This window comes from Porites lutea, chromosome 7, assembly GCF_958299795.1.
Source record: "Porites lutea chromosome 7, jaPorLute2.1, whole genome shotgun sequence".
In the NCBI taxonomy this organism is placed as follows: Eukaryota; Metazoa; Cnidaria; class Anthozoa; order Scleractinia; family Poritidae; genus Porites; species Porites lutea.
Genome location: NC_133207.1, coordinates 9486800 through 9511196, shown reverse-complemented (window position 1 = coordinate 9511196; position 24397 = coordinate 9486800). Strand labels below are relative to the sequence as shown.

The following is a 24397-nucleotide window of genomic DNA, read 5'->3' as shown; positions in this document are numbered from 1 at the left end:
TAATTCAAACAGAGAGAGCTGTCACCAAAGCGAATAAAATATAAAATGAAGCCTCAAAACACTAAGATAAGGTATGAAAACACAGAAGTTCCAAAGGAGCTGTGGGAGCGAGCTGTGCGAACGAGATTTTCCCGTTATTGTTTAAGGTTCGAAGATCTTTATTTTAGCCGGAGCTTCTGAAAGCAAAGAGCTGCCATCTGGGAGAAGCACAGACGAGAAGAAGCTCATCACTAAACACAATTGAATTTTATTAGACATACCTAAACCTTGGAAAACAGCTATTTTCAGTCAGTGACACAGGCAACCCCAATAAAAAAATCTGAGTTCTCCCAACAGGGATCATAAGTACGACTATCTGGTTACTAGACTTGCATACTGCTTTAGGACAGAAAAGTCTACTAGGTGGCTTGCTCGCAATGATATAAATATGGAGTTACGCTGGGTTATCAGTCACTGTTCAGGAAATGAGCCCCTCCCTCTCCTACCTCTCCTTCCTCTCGCAAAGGAACAGCCAGGACCCTGGAGTGCTTATTGTGATGTCTCACAGCTTCTTATTTGAACTATGAGAATACAAATCAAACTGACCATCAGTGAAGTGAATTAAGGGACTATTCATTATTTATGCCAGGGGGTGGGCTGGCAAGAATGAGGGGTGGGCCACGTCAAGGTCAGCAGGACAGTCAGAAAAGGGGGGGCTGTCATCAATAAATCTGCACACAGAGAGGGGGGAGGGCTACTTGATTTTTTATTTTTGTTTTAGTTTCAAACAAATACTTTCGGAGCCCTCGGGATTAACGTACATGGTTTGCAAGCCTCCTAAAGGCTAACAGTTCATGACTGGCACTTCAAAGCTAATAAAGAAAACAGTCACAATTTCTACGAAATGATAAGTCTCAATACTATGTCGAGAGGTCTTCCTCGTTAGTTTTGGTCCCTGAGGAGTTCCCACTACTGCAATGATCAACAACAAGGTCAAGCTCGCAGTTACTTCTTTCAACAGAATTACCAGAAGACAATACTTCTTGCTCTTGCCTAGAGATGTTTGCGTCGATTTCTAAACTTGTTTGAAAGAAACGTGAGCGATGATTCGTTGGATTTTATCGTTCTTTTTATCTTACCTTTTAGTGAAAGTTTAAAATGAAATAAATCCTTTTTTTACCTTTATCTGCTGGATTTCACCAGCGTGAAATAAAGTGTCCCGGTAAATCTACCCGGCTGTCTGACTTACATTCTCTAGAGGATTGCCACTCGCTGGAAGCGAGTTTCACGGAAATCTATTCTTTTTAATGTTCTATAAGCTAAGCCTGCTGGTTCATTTTTTATCAATGCTTTATCTTTGATCAATACTCTTTACTCTGGAATGAAAAACAAACTCTCACTTGGTTTTCCGATCCAAAAAAAAAAATTGAGAAGAACTGGCGTGTCATTGATCCTTGCGGCTACTTAACTGGCATTTTTCGCATTCGCAATCTGTTTATTATAGTTCCAGCACAGGAGACAGGGGCGTAGCCAGAATTTTTGCAGAGGTACGCACAATTTTCCAAATCCCCTTGCAGCATTTGAGGTTCCATGTAGTTGCCAGTTTTTAAAAGCACATTTGGAGGGGTCATGCCTTTTTCAGGTTTCCTTGGAGGGTATCAAAACATTTTGTTGTGCTTTCTGATGGATCTTACCAGCCCACCCCCTGGCATAAATAATGAATGGTCCCTTAGAGAGGGCAGTTTGTCATTTGGCCGCGTCTAGTGATAATAATGCTCAATTAAATTATGCTCATTCCGTTAAAACGGATCTTTTTATAACGAAAAATAGGAAACTGCCCACCTACCCCTCCCTATGCCAACATTTTGCCCTAAGTGGGAAGTGTTAGTGTTGGCTTAGGGGAGGGGTAAGTGGGCAGTTTCCCAGAAACGTATAGTGATCCGAAAAATGCATACAATTACCCTGCGAGCAGAGGTTCCTCTCTTGTATGGCTTTTAGCGTTAACGAAACCCTTCGCGTCGCTTGTCAGTCGCGTAGTAGGTTTTCTTCGACAGAGAAGTGATTCGATCAACAGAGAAGCAATGCAATCGAAATGCGTAGACTTTTATGAGAAAGTGCGCTTTTGTGAACTTGAGAGAACTATGCTTTTAACTGTTTCAATTGTGTTTCCTAGTTAGACCAGTCTCTTAAAATACTTATTTTAAGCATTAAGTTTTGAAAGTAAATCTATTCATTATTTTCATCTTTCGTGTTGACAAAGGTGCCATTTCACTCACGCCAACCAACACCGAAGAAATGCAGCAATAATATATTTTAAAATTGTCGTTTTTCGCTGAAGAAAAAGATTTAACATCTATATTTCACATCTACTATTTCACTTTTCCTTTGTAAATGGCTTCGACCCGACAGAGCGCACGCATCTCTATAATCACCTGGGTAATTACAGGGGCACCCAACGAGAATATAGTTCAAAACCACTAAAACATAGCATTGTTAAACGTATTTTGGCATTTAAACGGTAGATATAGGCTTATTTTTATCCCCTAAAAATTTTTTATCTGTTCGGATTTTCTAGCTGAAAGTCTAGTGATCCGAAAATTATAGGGATCAAAACTTACCTTTTCGAAATTTTCAGCCAGAAAAAAGGCTCCTGAAAATTCTAGGTGACCTTTTTAGGGTAAAAATCCGTTAAAAATAGGCAATTATACCATATTTTAGATGTTCGAAAATCCTAGGAGAAGCAGGCAAGCAAGAAATTTTACAACAAATGTTCCGAAAATTCTAGATCTCAAATCGTCTTCCGAACAGATATTTTTCCGAAAATTGTCGTTGGCAGCCCCTGTAATTCTACAAAAAAAAATGTAATGTCTCGCATGTGTTAAAAAAAAATTAATTGCAAAACGCATTACTATATATAGTTTTCGAGCAAAGGTTTTCTTACGTTTAGTCAGTTGTTGGCGTTGTTGATATTCGCTTTGGTTTGTTTACTTCCCTGAAGGCGGAGGCGTAAAAAAGTCAAAGAACGACTCCCCACTTGCGAAAAACTATGCCGAAAATAACTCTCGGCTCACAGGGTACATAATTGTTTTTATTCTCATTGATAACACCAATATCAACGCAACGTTGTAAGTTCTCGCCTGGGCAACTGCTGACTATAGCTACATAGCGCGGGCGAGGAAATCAATTTTAGGAGCGAGACATGGGCATGAATGCGGGAAGGCTAAGTCTAAGATTTTCTCGAACTAGAGCAATAAAGTTTGAATGGAGACTTTGTTAACGATGTCACTGAGAGCTTAATATGCTTTTGACTATTCACTAAAACAGCGAGCAGACTAGCAACTGTGTCCTGCTTTGAGCTCAATGAAAAGCTAAAAGATGGCGTTATTGCATGTTTTTTATAGCTCTGAAATCACGACAATAAACTTGGTAGCCAGTTGCCAGTCAATCTTTCCTTAGACCGTTGGGCAGCTAGTCCGGTAGTTGCTATGTGAAATCAGGATTGCAAAAAAATGTATCCTTGGCAAGATCATTTATATCGAAAAGTCTTTTAAGCAAAGACACAAAGCTACACAAAAGACAGTTTCTCCGCTTGTTTGCCCAGCTGTTTGTGGGCGGCACGTATACCCAGCATTAAATTATTCAAAATATTGCTTCCAGGCTTCATCACTATATATAGATATAACTTATTTGTAAGCGAAACTTTTAAATGTGTTGACTTTTGGTATTTCTATCGTTTGCCGGAAGCGGTAAGGCAGTGGCAAAATCGTGCTGTATTTTGCCCATTACCAGATAAAAAGCTTTAAAAAAGATCACTCCTAGGCTACGAAAGTAGGCTGCACAGTCACTTTATTTTGCATTAGGAAACGTTTTTAAATGGCACACACAATCTTAAGCCTGGTTTCCATATGATCGCTACTATCGCTGCGATCGCTGAGGAAAAAAAAAGTTCGGCGATCATAGCGATCATAATGGAAACCACTTTCCAGCGATCGTGAGATAGGGAAAGTTATATCTCAGCGATCGTTGTCGCTGCGATCGCTGGGAAGTGGTTTCCATAATTATGAAGATCACTGAACTTTTTTTTTTTCGCAGCGATCGCAGCGATCATATGGAAACCACGCTTTAACTTTTAACCTTTCAACTTAACGATGCAAAGGGTTCCTTACTAATTACTACTGATAGAGGCCAACTATGTTGTTACTAAGCAACCAAACTAGAGAACTTAATCGCTTTGCAAACGATTATCACAAACATTATTTCAGCTTTTGGGTAATGGTAATTGGCTCCAGAAAGCATGACCTGCTTCTACGAAAGTGTGTGATTTGTTTGTAATTTTTTAATAGACCTTGTAACGGTTTTCGACGCCATCTTTACGAGTAGGCGAACGCGCTAAAAATTACAGTGTTTGTGTGAGAATCTAATGTCGAATGATTTCCGTAGAACGGCTGTTCTGAAAAAAATATGAATTGTAAACTAAAGCTTCACTCCTAAGAATTCTACTGAAAAAAATTGAGGGCGTTACACCCGCCGGAAGACCTAGAACCACTTTTTTACGTTTTCTATACATTTGTCTGTAAGAAAGTCCCGGGAAAAATTACAGACAAATATATGGAAAATCTAAAGCACAGGTACGCCCCCCAAATCTTTTACGACAATTCTTTGCTTTGTAGCTTTAGTTTACAATTGATATCTTTTTCATAACAGCGGTTTTACGGAAATTATCTTATTACACTTAATTTTGGCGACACTTTAATTTAGCGAATTAAAATGCACCAAAATTAAGTGACGTTAAATTTAAATGGTCGCTAACTTAAAGTGTGTACTGAATATGAAATTCCGCCATCTAGTGAGTTTGACGAGCATATTCTAACACGGTCGATTATGACTTGTATCACTGACTTTTCTGTGACAAAGTACGTTAAATATGATGCGCGGGAAGCATTAAGATATCACGATTACAGTGGCAATTTCGTTTGTTTCGTTCAACATTATCAACACGTTGTTTGATTTTTAAATGAAGCTATTGACGTTTATGATTATTTTTATCACATTCGCTAAATTTTCGGTTCGTGATATCGCGAAAATTAAGTGACATACATTCCACAATTTACGAAAAATCGCAAAATTAAAGTACCGCTAAATAAGGGTTTTTCAAAATCGCTACATTAAGGTGTAGCCAAAATTCATGTCATAAGGTATTCGACATTAGATTCTCACACAACACTGTAATTTCTCACACGTTTGCCTGCTCGTGAAGATGGCGTCGAAAACCGTGATAAGGTCTATTGTTTCCCAAAACGCTATGCCCTCCTGCGCAGTTCCTTTCAAAAGACAATCAGCTGTGCTATTATTGACATAAATTTTACATTAATTGGTATGAAGTTGTAATTTTTATTCCAGTTGAACCAAATTTATAGCCTTTATGGCCGCACAACTATAAAATACACTTGTCAGAATGGTTCAAATGAAAGCACCCTTGCTTTATAAATTTTTAACCTTGATTGTAGTATGGCTTGTCTTGTATTTGCTCATCTTTTGGTCAAATACACGGAGACATGATCCAATAAACAGATACTTAGTGAGACAGAACTGTGATACCAAACTGAACTTTGGTGAGATGTGCCCGACTCTTTACACTGACTTGGGAGGGAAGTGTGACCTCAGTGGCACTGTCCTCGATTGTCCGGACATTCGACACAAGGCGAAAGCAAGAATGAGGCAAGCCCAGCTTGTGATGGTTAGAATGTTACGGATTTTCCATCTGATTGCCACGAAACACAATATACGTTATTGGATAAGCGCGGGTACATTAATAGGCGCAGCAAGACACAAAGGATTTATCCCCTGGGATCACGACGTGGATATAGAGTTGACACTGACAGATTACATAAAGTTTGTTACAGTAGGAAGTAAAGATCTTCCCGAAGATATTTTCTTTCAGAATTCACAAACAGACAGTCACATCCGGGAGGCAGCTATCGCGGAAGCCCAACTGACACCCAAAAGGCATCCGAGTCACCCCAAAATAGGGTATTACAAATCCCCTTTCAATGGTCGTCTAAGAGACAAAGCTAGTTGCTATGGGTACTGCTTGCTGTACGGCTGCGATTGGCATGATGGGCTTCAAGTGGATATATTCGTTACTGAAAGGAAGGTCAAAGAGGTATTTCCATTGAAGGAGATGGAATTTGAGGGGTTTGTATTTCCTGTTCCTAAAAACTGGACCGCGGATCTACAGCGATCCTACGGTGAAGATGTACTCAAAATACCTCGCCAAAGCTCGGATCAACAACCACAAATTCTGCCTCACCCGACGACAAACTGCAAGAGACTCGCCGAAGAAAAAGTAGAATTCGATTAACAAGGAAAGCACACAAAATGTTCCAAAAGCACCCGTAAGAATCCGATTTCGGAACATCCTCATTGTCTTTTGTTCATGAACTATTGTTAATTTCAACAAACCTGCATAAGAGAGGTGAAACAGATTGATTTCACAAGCGGTATAAAACGTTGAGGTTTAACGCAGCTCATAAAAATTTTCCCTTCCTTTCACTACCAAACTTGGTGAACCAAAAGAAACAAAAAAGTTGACTCGACCAGAAGGGTGATTTGCACAACCTCGTCCCCAGGGTCCTCTCGTTTTCCAATATGGCGGGGGTAGGAAAACGAGAAAACCCTAGGGACGAGCTTGTGATTTGCCTCATTTATCATCCTAGTTGAGATAACTTTTCTTGATATAAACAATTTGGCTCGCCCCACCGAGTCATCTCGGTCAACGCGAGACAATCAAAGCATTCGCCAGCGCTGTTGTCAGCTCTTGGCTCGGGCAAAGAGGTCAAAGATTTTCGCATATAAACATTCGCTGAAGTTGACTCGGCTGGGAGGGCGACCCTCTGTCATTCCCGGGACAACTTTTCTCGATATAAACGGGGCATAATTAACTTGTGTTGTTAGTCACTGAATTACCATATACTGTATTAAGCGATATGTAATTACTAGAAGCGCATGCTCTCTTGTGGACGATACCAAGGGCGTTTTCCATTTGTCAGAACTGACTGGCCACACCATTCAGTAATAATGAGAATTTCACTTTCAATCACAACTATCCAGCCAGATCAGTGAAATCCTAAATAGCATGCACGAAGGAGATAGCGTTTCAACAAAAACTCTTGGAAAAAAGCATTTTTCATTGTCAAAATCACTGGTCCGGCTATGGTCCGGCCGGTTAGTTCTGAGTTTGGAAAAGCGCCGTAAGTCTTACATTATTTTAGTTAAAATGAATTCAGTTGCTGCAAGTGCATTATCGCCCAAATTTTACCGCTATGAGAAAGGTTTTCGGAGAAAAGCGTAAAGTATACGCGACAACTCAAAAGATATCATGCCTGGGCAGTCTTAAGTTTATTACTTCAGCATTTCAGGGGAATCTGGGAAAATGCACGAATGGTCATGGACAAGGCGTTAAGCTTTCGTGTTAGGAACTTATTCGCAATACCCGCAATTATTGCACGCGCTTAAGGACTGATAGTATAAAAGCGGTGTCGCGTGGTTTCTCAGAGGGCGAGCATGTGATAAAATTTGCCAATGCAAGAAATCAAGGTCGAGTTTGTTTATTCTAGACAACAGAAAATGAAGAAGATTTTATCATAAAAACGATGATGGGAAATGATGGGTGGAAGTGACCACTGTTACATTCAACCCCTGCTTTACGGGACACCCACTTAATACGGACACCTCATTGTTACGGACAGTTTGCTTTGTCCCTGCGGATAGAACCATACATTTTCCCTACATTAAGCCCGCTTAATACGGACACCCTGTTAATACGGACACTTGTTATAGCTCCCTCAGTGTCCGTATCAACGGGGTTTATAACATAGCTAGAATATTCGCCTAATGAAATTCAATAGCACGAGCGTGCTTCATATTCCCATTGAGCACGCTGATGACGTCAACAAACTAACTCAACAGTACAAGCGTTAACCATGTGTTTTATAACGTAAATTTGAGAGAAAACTTTTGAGTTTTTTAACCGATAGAAGGGGAAGGAGGTGAGTGTTGTTGTTGTTCTCATCTGCGTGAGCTGTGCGGGCTATGGCGTGTGCAAATCATTCTTTGCAAAGTTGTTTCTTTCAAAAAGAATTTTTCGGTGAATTAATAGTTTTCCGGCACCTCAATATGGACTCTACAATCTTTTTCAATGTTATCTTAAGCGACTTGAGTAAACTTTCTCTCAGTTTCTAGACAAAAACATAACTATGATGTGAAAAAAATATAGTCACGTAGATATTGACGCGTACTGCTTTGAGCGCGCGTTACAATAAAAATTTTAAGTTACTGCTGCATTGAACGCTTCGATAATGTTATAAAACAATTAGTTCATGCTTCAGCTGTGCGTATGTCGAGATACTAAGCACGCGGAAAGTTTGGAGAGCACGAAAGCCGCGTAAGAGTTGCTCGAGGCGAAGCTCAATTGCTAATTGACTGAACTATGAATGGGAAACACTTCCAAGAATCCAGCCCCTGGAACCCAAAACACACAGCAGAACCCAAAAACACCTTCCAGACTCCAAAACACCTCTCCGAATCCAAAGCACTTCTCAGAATCCAAGACACGTCCCAGAATCTAAAACACGCCTCAGAGCACTTCCCAGATGCCAAAACACTTCCCAGCATCCAAAGAACACTTCCCAAATAACGATTCCTAGAATCCAAACACGTCCCGCAACACTTGCGTACAAACAATTAAAAGAAGTTACAAGGTTACACAAGTAACAGGTGACAGCGCATTGAAGCCCTTTTTATAGGGTCTGTGCACGGCGGCCATGTTGGAGGAGTAAACCATAAAAATATTTTTGCATGAGAATGAAACTTTTTCCCAAAGGAAAATAGTTTTATTGTTTTACTCCTCCAATATGGCCGCCGGGCACATACTCTATTGCCCTACCCGTGTTTGGTGATCTACATGTATTTATCAATTTTTCTAACGACACTAGCAGGCCAACTGTTACCGAGTCTCTGAACTGAAAATTTAAGAGCGAAACAAGTTGTTATCAGGTAGCGTTTCTCAGCTCTTTAAAGAAGATGGCACTTCAAAATGGCCTTTTTTATAAACCACCTTCTGTACACAATTTTTACTGCAGAAGTTGGAATTTTTCTCGGAAATGCCGGAAAAAAGGAAAGTACAGTTCCTGTCCCGCACTGAGCGCACGTGGTTTTTGCAAACTCTGGGTCATGACTGCAAATCTGAACGATTATCCCAGTGACAACGAGGGGATTACTCACACAACTTTCTTTTTCCTTTGCGTCTCCAGAAAACAAAGGAATTTGCCTTTCGCGATTTGTCGCAAGAGAATGAATTCATGTTGGTTTTACACTGTTATTGCTTGGAAGCCCGAGAGGCGAGGAGAAAGTAATAAACTCAGGTATCCACGCAATGGCTGTCCAGTTCCGACAGAAAATGTCTGCATTTTCCCAGTAGCACTTTAATGGCCTCGCAAACAAGCACATCTGAGGACAGAGCACCAGTAGATTCGACTGAAACTAGATAAAAACCGCGGCATCAACAAGTAACTTGCGCAGAACGCAGTCTGCTTAAAACCCCTACATCTCTGACTTCCACCGTTTCAATATAGATCTCTTGTTGAAATTTCCCAAAACAACAGATATTACGACAAAGAATGCTAATACACAATGTAAACATTGCAGTTTCTCAACTTGAGCAGTTCAAAAGTCATTCAGAACTCAGCGAGATTCAAACTCCCACCTTTGCGATGACCGGAAGTGACACTCTCACCCTTTGAGATGTTATCATGGCAACTGGAGAGCACGTCAATTGACCTTGTTGCATTCCACAGGGCAAATGCACCAACTCGAGGCTTAAGGTAACAAGTCTACCCAAGCCTCGATCTCGTGTGAGGTCACTGGCAGGGAGGGGGGGGGGGGGGAGTGCAGGGACGTTCCTTTTGAGTTGGTTATAGAATATTGAAATGAACTTACAAATAAAATGGTCTCTTATCCTTGAAAGTTTAACTCGATCCTTCAATTCCTGGAATAAGAAATCAGCTTTTTCATTCGTTTTATACCTCGCGGATATAAACCTTTTAATTAACAACAAGGGAACGAACAGTAACTGATCTTATATACATGTATTAGCAAATATCGGCAAAATTCACTGGAACAGGATTAGTTTCCCACCTACCCCTCCCCTGAGCCAACATTAACACTTACTTCTCACTTAGGGCAAAATGTTGGCTTAGGGGAGGGGTAGGCGGGCAGTTTCCAAGAAACGTATAATGATCCAATTAGGCCGGGGTCCACACGTAGTCGTTTTTGTTTGAAAACGTAGACTTTTTCCCCGATTTCAAAAAACAGCGTCCACGTGTTGCGTTTTTAAATCGTTTTTTCCCGTCCGCACGAAAACGCAATAGTGACTGAAACGACCTGAAACTGTTACATATTTGATTGAAGCATGCGCATTTACTGGTATCTGAGCCAATTTACCGGCACCTGAACCTCTAATTACCAAGACTTAACAAGACGAACAGCTGGGAGAAGGGCATCAGTAAAACTACGAATAAGCAATCACAAATTAATGATAGAAATAGGTAGATACAATTAAAATACTGAAGATTATAGGCATTGCCCTCTTTGTGGATCTAATTTAATTGAAGACGAAATTCACTTTCTATTTTGTCGTTCTACATACTCTATAATTAAGAATAATTTTTACAATAAAGTCAAGACTCTGATTCCAAATATTACCCAGTTACCTGTAAATGTTTTAATCAATGAACTGATGAACTCTTCTGATTACTTCATAATATACAATTCATTAAATATATTTCAGCTTGCGTTGATCTTTGTGACAAATTATCACCAAATAGTAACGTAATTGTCCTATGATGTAATTTTAGTCCTTCAATAAAAAAGAGCTTTTGCAATACTCTATTCTCTTGTATGGTCATGCAAATAAAGCTCGTTGTTGTTGGTGAGCCCACGAAATGTTGGCGTCTAATCTCGTGCGCGGGATAGACTGGGCCCCACACCGTGACGTAATCGTTTTCAAAAACCTTCGTTTTCATCTGTCCACACGAGTATATCGAAACGGGATTTTCAAAAATCTCCACTCTGGAGAGCGATTTTGAAACGGTACGTTTTCGGTGGCTGTTTTCACTGGATACGTGTGGACGTTAGGCCAAAATGGAGGAAAAAATATCTTTTTTCAAACAAAAATGCATACGTGTTGATGGCGCCTTGCTCGCTTACGTGAGGTATAAAAGAATGGAACATGTAAAAGTGACAGCCCAAAAAAAGTGGTGGCAGTCGCTTGCAAAGAGTTGGTCGCGTACGGAGAGTTCTGTCTGTGGTTCTTTGAGAGCAAATGTTTTGGTTTTTTGATGATGTATTCGGCTACGGCAGGTGACAGGTTGAGAGAGGTGGTCGCAAATGAAGATTCGGCTTTACTTTATGATTACTGATGAGTAAAGTATCGCAGGTGGCATCACAGTGCGACCAAACGAACCGAGGCCACCCAGACAAAATTTTGAGACAAATTTGGAAATTAGGCAATCACACGTCGAGAACTGAACAATGAAATTGTGAATACTTGTAATCAGAGCCAGTTCAAAATAAGTTCAAAATTTTGGGCTGGGTTGTTAAAAGCAGGGTTAAGATAACCCAGGGTTAGTGCGAAATTTCAATTCAAATATGAAAAATTAAAAAAATAATTCGGTTTTTTCTTTTTGTCTATCATTTGATGAAAAGATGCTCTGAAAAGAGTCTAGAAAATTATCCAGGAAAATGCTTTTGAGCAAAAAAAAAGAAACCTGGGGTAAAATAACCCTGGGTTAGCGTCAATCGGCCTTCGAACAACTAGGCCTTTTTCAAGTGGCGGTGAGGTTTTTTCTTCATAAATTTAGGACTTCATTGCTAAGCCGAGAACTGAACCACTGTGGGTAAATATTCCGTGGGCACAAAAATAGCTTTTTGGCCATTTAAAAAAACGTACATCGGAAAGGAACTAACCTCGTGTCTAAAAACCTCCCTGCTGCAGGTATCTCTTCTTGGATTGGCGACAACTGCCCGCTTTACACCTGAAACGAAAACAACAAATCACTTAGCACAGCTTACAGGGCCTCTTCTTACGAACAAGGTTGAATGAGATGGTTAACGATTAACGCAAGAAGTGTGATGTGCGTGCATTAAGGGCCTGACTCCCCATTCGAAGAAGACAGATACCAACCACCTTAAAAAGGCAGAAATACAACAATAGGAAGCTTAAGCAACAACGACGGCGACGGCTACGAAAACATCACTTTAAAAGTGAATTTGCGCTGCTTCAAACTTTATCGCGCTTATTCCAACTCGTTCAATTCGTCAAATGTTGGCAATTTTTTTTTCTGAAGTTGAATTCTAAAAGACTGTATCGAAGTTCAGGAAAAGAAAAAAAAAGTCGTCGTCTTGCGTTCACGTCCTCCGCAAAAGGAGAAATTAGGCATTTTCACGTCGTAGTCGTGCGGTGACGGGAAGGAAATGTGCAAAAAGCCTGATGCAAGTGCAGAGTTGTTGTTTTGCCAATCTAAACCTGTTGTTTTTTTGCCGTTCTTGATGACGTCGCTGTCGTCGTTTTGATGGTCCTAAGTCTTTGTCTAGCCCACGCCTACGCTAGAATAATGAAGGCACGTACACTGCGGCAGCAAATTTAAGGTTGCACCCGTGCGACTCGGTCGGTGTCGAAATTACACTATGGATTTTATGGGAGAACGAATTTTGACCCAGTTGGTAATGACCGAAAAACATGGAGAAAGCGAAACAAACGTCCCGTGGTGCAATTCGAGACAACGCCGTGCCAGTCTCCTGCTCGGCCATAAAATGGCCGACAGTTTGAACATGAGAAAAACATCGCTTTGGTGCTCGGGTGTAAGCAAACCGAATGCAATAGTTTCTAATAGGTTTTTTCCCCACACAACACCTTCAAAATTCGAACTTCTCTTACTCGTCCTTAGCCTAAAAGACTAAAATTTTAAACATTTTTTATGCGTTCCAGTTGTTCAAAAGTGGATCGCTCTTTCCGCCGGTAAAATATCCAGTAGATAAAAATTAGGAAAATCAACAGTGTTATCCACCGGATAGGTATTTACAAGTGGATAGCGCTCTCCACCTTTGGGCCACAAACTTTTAGCAAAACCAGGGAAAGGTCAACGTAATTCAAATTTGCCACTTACCATTTACATAGCAAAAAATGGAAATTCCAGTTGCAAAATCAAATGTTTTATCATTTTGCCACATTTACATTAAATAAATACACAAAATTCAGATAGATGAGGCAAAAGCGCCCATGGAAGCCAATAAGACTTATGAAATGGCTCGCACCATCTCGTTTGGGAAGCTTCGGAAATTATGGGCTCTGATTTGAGGTGATGCAATTTTTCCACTCTTTTTAGTCTATTTAGCTGATTTGGATGCACTTTGTAGCGGGTCGTTCTCCCAACACGTTTATGCACAAGAATGCCACCGGGAGAGTTTGTGTAAGTGGTAAGCAACCAAGATGAGTAATACATAAATGATAAGTTCATTAAGTCTTCGCTCAAGCTCAAATATTCCGAAATAAGAACATTTCAACATACCGTGTTCATTTTCCACTTTTATTACACCCTCCGAGAAACAGCGGACCAACTTATCTGCCAAGTTATCTTCACAAGGCTTTGTAATTGTTATTTCTGGAAGAAGTCTGTAAGAGGCAGTGGCTGTCAACAGAACAGATCAAAATGTTCATCTATGTTTAAAAAAAACCCAGTTATTGTCATTTTGCGTAAGCATTTTAATAACCCGTACAATTTTACAGATTGAAGGCATTAAATTCATGTAACAAGCCACTTGCAGCTCCCAGTTGGAGACCTGTTTAATACAAAAAATTAAGGATACAACTTCAGATTGAAAATCCGACTTCACGTTTCAGTACAGGAACGCAATATCCGTTTGTCCAGTTTTCACAATCCAAATTTGGATTCTCAATTAAAGGAACGGACCTGTACATAGCATTTGACAGGGGAACCCAACGAACGAATGTTTCCATGCCAGAATGGTCTCAAAAGGTAATTACTATGCTTAAGAAGCCAGTCTGGTTAATTTCTGGTTAATTTGGAGCTACCCTAAAAACGGAATATGGTCGAATGTCGTAGGTTGGAATAGCGGTAGTTTCGTCCGAAAGCCAATTCGCCCGATGGTGTTCGCCAGGACTTCTGTCGATTCGCCGATGACATATGACATATAACACTCTACAACATGGTGAACGTTCTTCTCCGAGATGTTAACCTTAGTTAACCTTAGATTCCACATGTGCAGTCACTCTCTTTTCATGCTTATTACCTTTTTTAAAATGATAAAGAACGACAAATATACATCGGGTGAATCGACTTAATTTTGGCGAGCTGCCATCGGGCGAAACGACCTGATACCTTAAATTGCTACTTTGTCCCGTCCGAAAGGAAACTGTTAGCTACTCTCACGAGTCTAATCGAAAGATCGAGGCAATGGAGTGGCCTTACTTTCATTAAAAAAAATTCTGGGCGACGATTTGTGTTTTCAAATAAATTTTCCAAGGAGATATGTTTTAGCAATAATGGCAATATCTTGCTAATAAGATCTGAAAAACACAGCCTCCGAAAATCGTAGATCTGATTTGACACATGTGTATCTTAACCTACCGACAGGAGAGAACTTTGCATGATCCTTCCCTAATCCTTTAACAGCATGCATTTTTAGGTCGAGTTCCTACAAAATAAAAACCAAGACAAAAACATTTGGGTTCCAGCAAACGCTCAGATAGCCAGATATAATCACGATAATGAAAATTAATTAACAACAAATCTTGCACCTTCAAGACAAGAAGTCACACCAATTTTCTCCTAAAAATGTCAATACATATAATCACGAGAAAAAGTTAGGAGAATTAAAATATTCATCTATAAAGGAAAAATGCAAGCGGTCAGTCTGGAGAATTTGTCGTATGTGAATATTAAGGCTTAAAGTGTAATCCTTGTGGCAGATAGTCATGGAGTTAACCAGTCAAGTTGCCCGAAAGTCATCTCGCCCGAAGTTATATCGCCAGAAACCAGAGTCATGTCGCCCGAAATTTTTAGTCAAGTCGCCCGTGTATGTAATATATCTAGTTCTTTAAGCGATAATGAGACAAGACAAGCGGGATAATTGTGTAATTAAGTCTCCTTCTTTAAGCAATGATGCTATGGTGAGACGAAACGGACGAAACAAGCGGGGATGTGGGTCATAACTCATTCTTTACGCGATGAAGGGACGAATGTGTAACATATCTCGTTCTTTTAGCCTTGATGAAATGAAACAAACACGTCAAATGAGTTATATATCTCGTTCTTAAAGATTTGATGAAACGGAAACAAGCACGATTGCGAAAGGATGGGATGTTGAAGGTTGGGATGGGATGTTTAGGATGTTGCTGAGCGTGACAAAATTTTGGGCGAGATGACTTTCAAGCGATTTGACCATAAACCGTCATGAAGTATTTGGGACTTATTAGATTAACAACTCTCTATTGTATGCCACTCACATGAGAGGCAGGTCAAGTCAGCCTAAAGTTATCTGGACAGCCAAAGTATATGTTGCCCAAAACCAGAGTTATCCTATTTCACATCCATCACGCTTGCTTCGTCTCATCAAGGCTTAAAGAACGAGATGTATTCCTCACTTATGGCGCTTGCTTCGCCTCAGAATGGCCTAAAGAGCCTGATATCCAACACATTTATCGCGCTCGTTTCAAAAGAACGAGGCATATAGCACATCTATCGAGCTGATTGATTGTTTCATCAAGGCTTAACGAAAGAGAAATACTACAAATTTATCGTGCTTGTTAACACCTGGCAAAATTTCAGGCGACATAACTCTGGTTCGGGCGACTTGACTGGTTACCGTGAGGATACTACTCGCATAAAATTAATATAGAATGTTTCTTTACCTGTCCTGGCCTTAACTTTGCTATTAGTATATCATTCAGCACTGGTCTAATATCCTGGGGGCCGTACTAAACAGCGAAAAAAAAAATAGAAATCACATCAACCAGTATTCAATAAATACCTTTGAACCTCCCATAAGCGGTCACCTCAAATGCCAAAGTTCCGTGTGCTGGCTTGGCTAAAGGTGTTCGCTAACGAGAATCAAGCCAAGGGGGTTCTCTTCTGAGAAAAGCTCCCTACACATCTACTTTTTAGAAGAGAATAAATCTTATGGCATACAATTTGTAAGTTACTTTTACGTGAGTAGTTTCATGCTGTCACACAAAGGTTTTGTATACTCTGAGTGGCTTTGTACATACAGCACACAAAGAGGCATCACATTATGCGTCAGCCCAAAAAGTGGCCGTGGTCGCAAACTAGAGCTGGTCGTTTATGAGAAGTTCTAACTATGGGGCTTTGATTGGGAAAATTTTGGCATTTTGGACAGGTGGTTGATTACGAGAGGTGGTCACACATGGAAGGTCAACTGTACTTGTTGGTATGGTTAAACACAAAAATTATTGTTTTAAAAGAGTAACTAAATTATGTACTGCTGCATGTACTGCACATGCTGAATGTCTGGGCTTTAGATGTGGGGGTTACACATAAAGTTGAGAACAAAGACGAATTGACCCTTGCAAACATCTATCCTACACTGTAAGCCAAAGCTTTAAACTCTTCAAAAAGTGGAAAATACTTGACTAAATAATAAAAACCTTTGCTGACATACATGTATACAATGGCATTGTTTAATTTCATCCTTGGTTTAAATTTAGTTTCCCTTTGTGTTTGGGTATAGTCATGTATGATAATGAGTTTAAAGCAAAGGGAAATAACATATAAACCAAGGATAAAATTGCACCTCAACATACAGCTAAGTATAATAGTTAAAGAGCAGGGGTCAGTCATACATGTACTTAAGTACATTTATTTATGTGATTGCATCATTTAGACTGCCAGAATCACCTGTCAAACCAAAGTCCACAGACCTACCCTTTTAGGGTTTAACACCTGCATGATTAAGTATTAGCATGGTTTGTTACCTTTCTGGCCTGATTTCCAACTGGTATCCACTTTAGCAGATCTGTCGTCACTGTAATTTGGAGCAAAATCATCCTTTACACACTGATCATTGTCATTGTTATTTTGCATTTATGCTAGTTGATTTAGGCTACCATTTTCTTTTATCCCCATCTTCTTCAATTCACCAATTTCACATTGTGCAGAAATACACCTTTTTTAACCCCCAATATTTTTGTTCAATCTTGTCCTTGGTTCAATTTGGTTTCTTTGTTCTTGGATGTGGTAATGTATGAAAATGAGTCTGAACCCCTGAAAAATAACCTTTAAACAAAATAATAAAAGACAAAATTAAATCAAAACAAAAGGTAACAAGAACAGAATAATATTATCACCTTTTGAGTGAATGTATAACTCATCAGGATCCGTAGCATTCTTTGGTGCATTCTTGTTTTTAATGCATTTAACTTTTAGATTAAACTGTAAAGTGGTATTCTCCTTTGCCTCTTCATCTCCTGTATCACACCAAAACATTTTGGTAAAAAATTTATGCAAATGCACCAATAGAGTACTAAAGTGATGATGTCATAAAAATGAAATTTCTGAAATTATGGGATTTGTCAGGATATTCTGAAAGAACAATGTCCAAGAGGCCTACTTACATGTGCCAACAATGAGCATTTCGGGGTAAATTGTCCCTGAGATGTTAGCCGGTTATACTCAGAAAACTCCATACAAAAAAATTTAAAAGGGTTTGTATGGAGTTTTCTAAGCATAACTGGGCTACAATCTCAGAGACAATTTGCCCGGCCAAAATGCTCATTTTTGGCAAGTAGGCCTCTTGGACATTGTTCTTTTAGAATATCTTGGTAAATCCCATGATTTCAGAAATTTCATTTTTATGATGCCACACTTTAGTGCCCTATAATGTTTCATATTTGTCATACAAGATATAATTACATGTATATACTGTTATTTTAACTTTGTTCAGTGAGGAACAAGAAAGGGAAAAATGGCTGGTCTAACCGGGCCTCGGTTGTTCTAACATTGGATGGCGCTATCCACCAAATAAATCGCCATCCAGTGCAGAAAAGTATTATGGTAACCAACTGTTTTATCCACCATACAGATATTTATCCAGAGGATATGAACACTGTCAACCTTTTGAACAACTGGGGCCAAAAATTTAGGGCATATAATAATAATATTGTAATTTTACAGAAAGTTGCTTACACTCTACCACATGGCACTGAAAACTATATCTACTGAAATAACCCAAGCTTCTTTCGATTCAGCTGTAATTTTGTAAATGACTCCAATTAGGTTAACAGATAATAGTAATACAATAGTAATAAATGTTAGAAAAAATTATAGTAATTTAATGTTATGATCTCAACTCTTCAATTTGAAGCAGTCAGAGCAATAAGAGCCCTGTAAAAGAAAGATCATAAAGTCTATTCCACGCTCAAAGGTAGTTGGCAATTATTGTGCAGCTACGATAACTAGTGCAAAAAATCTACTGAAAATGTGCGACTGCCCCCCTTTCCCAGATGCAAGTGTTTGAAACAGATATCTCTTGCTTCTCCTTTTTTCCTCAACAACCCTATGACTTGAGAGCTTAGAAAAGGCTGAGTACAGATCAAAACCTGTAATTAAATCTATAAGGTTTAATATAATATTGTTAATTTGCAGCATACATGTACCTTCTGATCTGAAATCAAATTCTCTTGGATCTGCACAAATTGGGATCAACCCTAGTCGATGTGCCAACACCTACAAAAAGAAAGTGAGGTTTCATGTAAATTTCCTGTAGTAAAATCATGAAGGTTGTAATACTCAAAAGTCATATCCTGACTGTGAAAGCACTCTTGTCTGTATTTAGTTATGTAATGAACCTGGTCTTCATCAAGACTTGAATTCTTGAATTCTAGCATGTCACTCGTGTAACATGGGTAGATAAACTAATGTCCTCTTTAACATACTTAACCTACTAATTGAATATAGTACATTGTATGGATCAAAGAAACAATACTTTAATTTGGCCTAAGACCACTAAGGCTGAGGATTTGTTGCAGGGCTGGGATGTCGCTAAGAGCTGGATGTCGGCTGATTTTACCAGCTGTAAAAGAGCTCACCACTAGCACAAATTGTTCTGGAAAACAAAGACATGGAGTAATTTTGAAGTTGCAGTTGAGTCAAAAAGCCAGCTGGAAGTATAATAAAGCCTGCTTAATTTTTCCTCAGCTACATCCCTAGCAAAGATTGTAGAAGTATTTAAAAGCATCTATAAAGATATTATTTTAATGATCAGCTGACCTCATCTTGTATGATTGATGTATTATTATAAATGAAGACTTTCTCAATTGCCATGGTTGGAACCTGAAAGAAAGATCATCAATCACTATCACAACATCTAAAAGGCACTGAAATACATGTATGTATGAATATTATCATGGTAGAGCTTAAAAAAAATGTTTACAGTGGAAGCTCTTGCTAGTGGACACCATTGAAATGCCAAAAAAGGTATTCATAAAGTTCCTCTGTGTGTACCAACGATTTCATGGGTATACTTCATCCTCAGGAGCAGAATTTCCACCCCGCAAAATGCTCCATGATATTTAACAGGTTAAATATTTGGGAGCAAGCTCCCAGGGCAAATTGAGTGAACTTGAAAATGCTCCCTCATGTGTATACTGGCACGTGCAAAATGAGCCTGGAGCATGCTCCGGGAGCAACACTCCTCTTGTGTGTCGGCATCAACAGGAGCTGACCGCTTATGAGAATGAAAAAATACAAAGTTAGTATGGTAATTGATTAAAATGGGGTTTTGTGAAAGCGGCTGTAAGTAGAGCCTTCTCTCGTACTGTAAGTCCACTTACAAGAGACTGTCTGTTAGGAAAGCTTGACTGTATTTCAAGTTCTCAACTTTTGCTTGCACAGAGCAGAGAATCCTTGTTTGCGATATATTGTCCCTGGAATTAAGATAACTTGCCTAGCTGGCCCAAACCCATTCAGCATAAAGCAGTGGGCAGTGGGTGGCTCGGAAAAAAAGTGTACTGATTAGGCATTCCTATCCCTCCTCAAAAAGAAAAGAAAATTTGATTGTGGGGTTACATTAGCCCTTTTTTGCTGTCCAGATGTATTTTGTATTATGATCTAAATGACAATCCTTTCTGAACCAGACTTAAGAAAATCTGGATGCTGAGAAAGGTATCAATAGCAACACTGCAATTCTACTCACCCAGAGTACAAAATGAGCTTGACTTGCGCCAGGGCTGCTTGTTTATAATCATTTAGTGTGCATAGCAAGCGTTTCTGTGCAGTTTTGGAGCAAAGAATGAGGAACGAGAGTCAAAGACTGGGTGAACAATGACGTGGTAAGCGGAGAGGGGTGGGGCATTGGGCAACTTGAGCAACAGCATTTTTGAGCAACATGCGTCAACCAGAAGTAAGGTGTTTTCCACTTTAAAATGCCTTGAGGCAAACTCTCATAAAGACAAATTGCCCAAAATTTTGGCAAAGGCACTATTCAATAATGCAAAAAGTCCACTTCCCATTGATGTGCATCACTCAAAAACACATTTGCTTAAGCTCCCTGTGGTCAGTTGCTTGCCATTGTATTGCTACATCATTAGTGATCACAATAAAAAATGATCAAGTCATACCTCGGCTAGCAGAATCCTTCTCAGTGCATTTGCAATAGCAGCATCAACACCAACCATATCAAACTCCAATTCATTTTTGCCCAAGTGAATTATATCAATCTGAAATTTCTACAAATTGGATGAAAGTATTGACTTAATACTCAATGATAATAACATTGCAACTTTATAAATTGCCTTTGGTTTAAAGGCGCCCCAATGTAAACAATTGCCCCCGAAAGGATTTCACCCAGAAGGCGAAATCCGGATGAGGCACCCTAGTAACTCGCACATACATAAAGGAAGGTACTTACAGTTTAAATATGCAGTTAGCATACCAGAAAAAATCTCAATTTGCTTGAACAGCGGCCGTGCAGAATCGTTGGGTAATGATGATGTTTCAATGCTGAACAATACTGCACGCCCCCAAGTAAGAAATGGTTGGGATGATGTCAAACAGAAAATTCCCAAAGGGACTGCTTAATAGATTGACTTTGTGTCAGCCATTGTAAATTAAAGTCATGGTTCAATACTCTTATGCATTAAGCTCCGTGCAAACGGATGCAACATTGTTGGATGTTACATGTTGCATCTCTTTGCAGACCCTGTTGCATGTTGCTGTATGTTGTTGAGAGTTGTTGCAGAAAGTTTGAAAGTATTAAAGCAAAACTGAGATTTTCATTTCTACACGTATGTCTCCCCTTTTACTCTCTTAAACAAGCATCAAAAACTCAAAGACCACGAAAGACAGAAAATCTTGTGTTTGACCAAAAGTATAAACCAAAAGTCAATAAGCACAGACGTAAGTTATAAGTGGTGTATAACTGTGTATCAGCACTTGGACGATTTGCCAGACACGAGTTTATCATTTACAAATCTTTGATTGGAAATGACTTAAATTTGTCAGACACAAGTCACTCTGGGGCCATGAATACTCAGTCCACAAAGCAAAACAATAGACAATTACTACCCTCCGAGCAGAGGTTACATTTTCACAGTGTAATGAAGTGTGACTATCAGTACTTTCCACACTTCAGCTCGCACAGCGAAAATTGAGACTGCTTGCAGGGTGGGCGATTACAGAAATTCCCAGACGATTAAATCCTGTTAAATTCTGTGCTGATGTATTCCCTTTACACAGATGTCCCTCTATAACGCTTTTTTGAAGCAAAGTAATATCTTAAATGCCGTTTTAGTTAAAAAAAAAATGACTAGTGAGCATGAAAAAAATTCTCAAAATGCCAAGGGTGTTTTGATCAAAGCTGCTTACTGTCCTGACTCAGTGCATGAAATCTTGCGTTTCCTGCTTTTATTGCACCTATTGTATGTTATTTGTGTGAAATTCTTCATGATCAGTATGAATATTTTAAAGAGCTACACAAAGAACAAGACAACATACAGAGCGGGCGCAGCTGTAGTGTCGACTTTTACTAGTTTAGAAGCGTTAGTGATGCATGCTACCATACAAGCCATATGGCCTGCAAGCAGGCTTACCTGTGCGAGTTCGGGGAAGGAGTTCGAGGAAAATTTTGGCAGCGGAAGCCTGCACGCGCGAGGGCTTCCCCGAACTCCCACAAGTGAGCCTGCTCGCAGGCTACAAGCCATAAATCTTCAAATGGTCTTCCCGTCTCAATTGAGATCTTCTTAGCGAAAAGCAAGTGAGCAACCCTTGATGTCTGAATTAAAGACAAGTTGTACCCACCTCTTCGAACTTTTCCTGGCTCCACGTGTCATCATAACCGCTATAATTCCCTGGGAAATCAGTGCTGTGAGTCTGAAGAAATAGATTGCAATAGTTTAAGTGCCAAGCTCCTTACTTTCTATCAATAACAACTGATAAAAGGTAATCAACTCACGTTAATCACGCCGTGTTCTTGCAGAGTAACTCTTGTTCGTATGTCCTCCACAGACGCCATCTTGGAATTAGTTGGGCCCAGCTCCTCTCTACCCGAGAAAGTTATGTCTGGGTGGGTCTGGACACTAGGAAAGAGCAGCGCGCGACAAAAGTTTTCAAACGAAGGCAAAGTGGGCAATACTCCTCTACCCTGCAGAACAGGCGTTATTTTTTCGCCTTTTTTAGTCCTACAACACGGACTGCTGCTGCTATTCTCTTTCTCTCCTTTTGCTCTCTCCTTTTTTTGCTTCTCTCTTCCCCCTTTCCCCCAGAAACGCCTGATACTCAGGCTAATGTATCGGTCAAATCGAAGCTTCAACATGCCCCCCCCCCCCCGGGCATACCCCGGGCATTTGACACCTTTGCCGTCCCGGGGAGGCGTGAATTTGATTATCAGGGGGTGGGGAATTTGATCCCCATGCTTTAGGGGTGGGGAATTTGAACTCCACCGTCGATTTCATGTAAAATATTTGGCGTGGCGAGCTATCATGGGGGACGCGGTGTTAGAGGATTTTCGTGGAAAAGATTGTGCCTTTGTGGCCAATTGGTTACGAGGAAAGAGCTTAAACAAGCTTTGTGCCGTATTTGAAGTATTTAAATTTTAAAATTTTTAATATTGGATTCAGGCTTTGAATGTATGAATGTATTTTATTGTTGTGTTTACAATGAAATACAATACCTATATCGGCGATTCAATACAACAACATAAAATGAAATAAAATAAAATAAAACGGTCAACTACTTTGACCTACTGCAAGTATCGTAATCAATAAGGTGAGCGATGATGCATGTCAGTGAAATGGTCATGATGTAGTAATCTCAATAGGTGGGATCTTTTTTATAGAACGCTTTGTATGTTGCATGACGAAGAAAAGCTGAGCATTCAGTGACCTTGTAGCGACGATTTCCGCCGCTTTGCACGAGACTTTTGTTCGTAGTAAATAGGCTAACAGTGTTGCTCAGTTTTTGTTATAGTTATAAAGATTTTGTTCGACAACTGAAGGCATTTCCGCCGTCCTTCTGTCATTTTTGTGCCTGTGAAATGTCCCCGGGGTGGGGGCATTTGATCACCTGAATGGACCCTAGTGTGGGGCATTTGAACGGCATTTTGGCCCGGGTAGGGGGGAATTGGAACAATAATTTTCAAAAAAGTCAAATGCCCGGGGGGTTGCCCGGGGGGGACATGTTGAAGCTTCGATTTGACCGATACATAACTCCTAAGTGCTTTGTCTCCATGTAAATTCAATAAAATCGATGATCGACTTCAATGTTTTCTTCCACCTTTCACGTACATGCCATTTGACAGACGCCCCAGTCCTAGCTCAAAACTCGCAAGAAATGCAGGTGGCGCATACTTTCTGCAGCTCTACTGCAAAAAAAGCACGGTGACCCTCATTTTTTATTTAATGATTTTAATAAAGACAATGCATCCTTTCAATGAGAAAAAAAAAGTGGCTAAAGCCATGTCTAGTATTTTGGCAATTCCATGACCAGCGAAGCGGGAAGTTGTATCACACACGTGCACTGTTAGGGCATGGAGGACAGGGAGACCAAGGGCCTTTGCAAAGAGTTGTCCCATACGACACCCAAAATTCCTTCAAGTTGAAATAAGCCTGTTCCAGGATCCAAGATATTGAGGAAAACGGAGCGAGAAAAACGCGTGAAAGTTCGAATCACTAGTGACCATTTTCTACTGCATCAGATACATGAACTATCATTTTTAAGTCCGCTTAGACTCCGTACGAACAGAAGCATACTTGGATTTCTAAAGTCATTTTTCTTTTCATCATGCGATCCATTATAATCCTGTTGAACGCATCGCGACAATCTATGCCACA

General features: G+C 39.8%; 2 protein-coding genes across 2 annotated transcripts; one reads left to right on the top strand and one right to left on the bottom strand.

The window, feature by feature from the left end:
* The first annotated feature begins 5411 nt into the window (after positions 1-5411).
* LOC140943973 (uncharacterized) lies at positions 5412-6539 on the top strand. The gene has a single exon (XM_073393083.1). The coding sequence runs from the start codon at positions 5435-5437 to the stop codon at positions 6338-6340; it is 906 nt and encodes a 301-aa protein (XP_073249184.1). The 5' UTR covers positions 5412-5434; the 3' UTR covers positions 6341-6539.
* A 2408-nt stretch (positions 6540-8947) lies between these two features.
* Positions 8948-22636, bottom strand: LOC140943970 (DNA-directed RNA polymerases I and III subunit RPAC1-like). Its single transcript, XM_073393080.1, has 13 exons — positions 22522-22636; positions 22368-22439; positions 20690-20797; positions 19341-19403; positions 18728-18797; positions 17420-17539; positions 17048-17097; positions 15968-16033; positions 14685-14751; positions 13605-13724; positions 12004-12071; positions 9976-10024; positions 8948-9519 (listed from the first exon to the last, which is right to left on the bottom strand). The coding sequence occupies exons 1-13, from the start codon at positions 22579-22581 to the stop codon at positions 9398-9400; spliced, it is 1035 nt and encodes a 344-aa protein (XP_073249181.1). The 5' UTR covers positions 22582-22636; the 3' UTR covers positions 8948-9397.
* Between the last annotated feature and the right edge of the window lie 1761 nt (positions 22637-24397).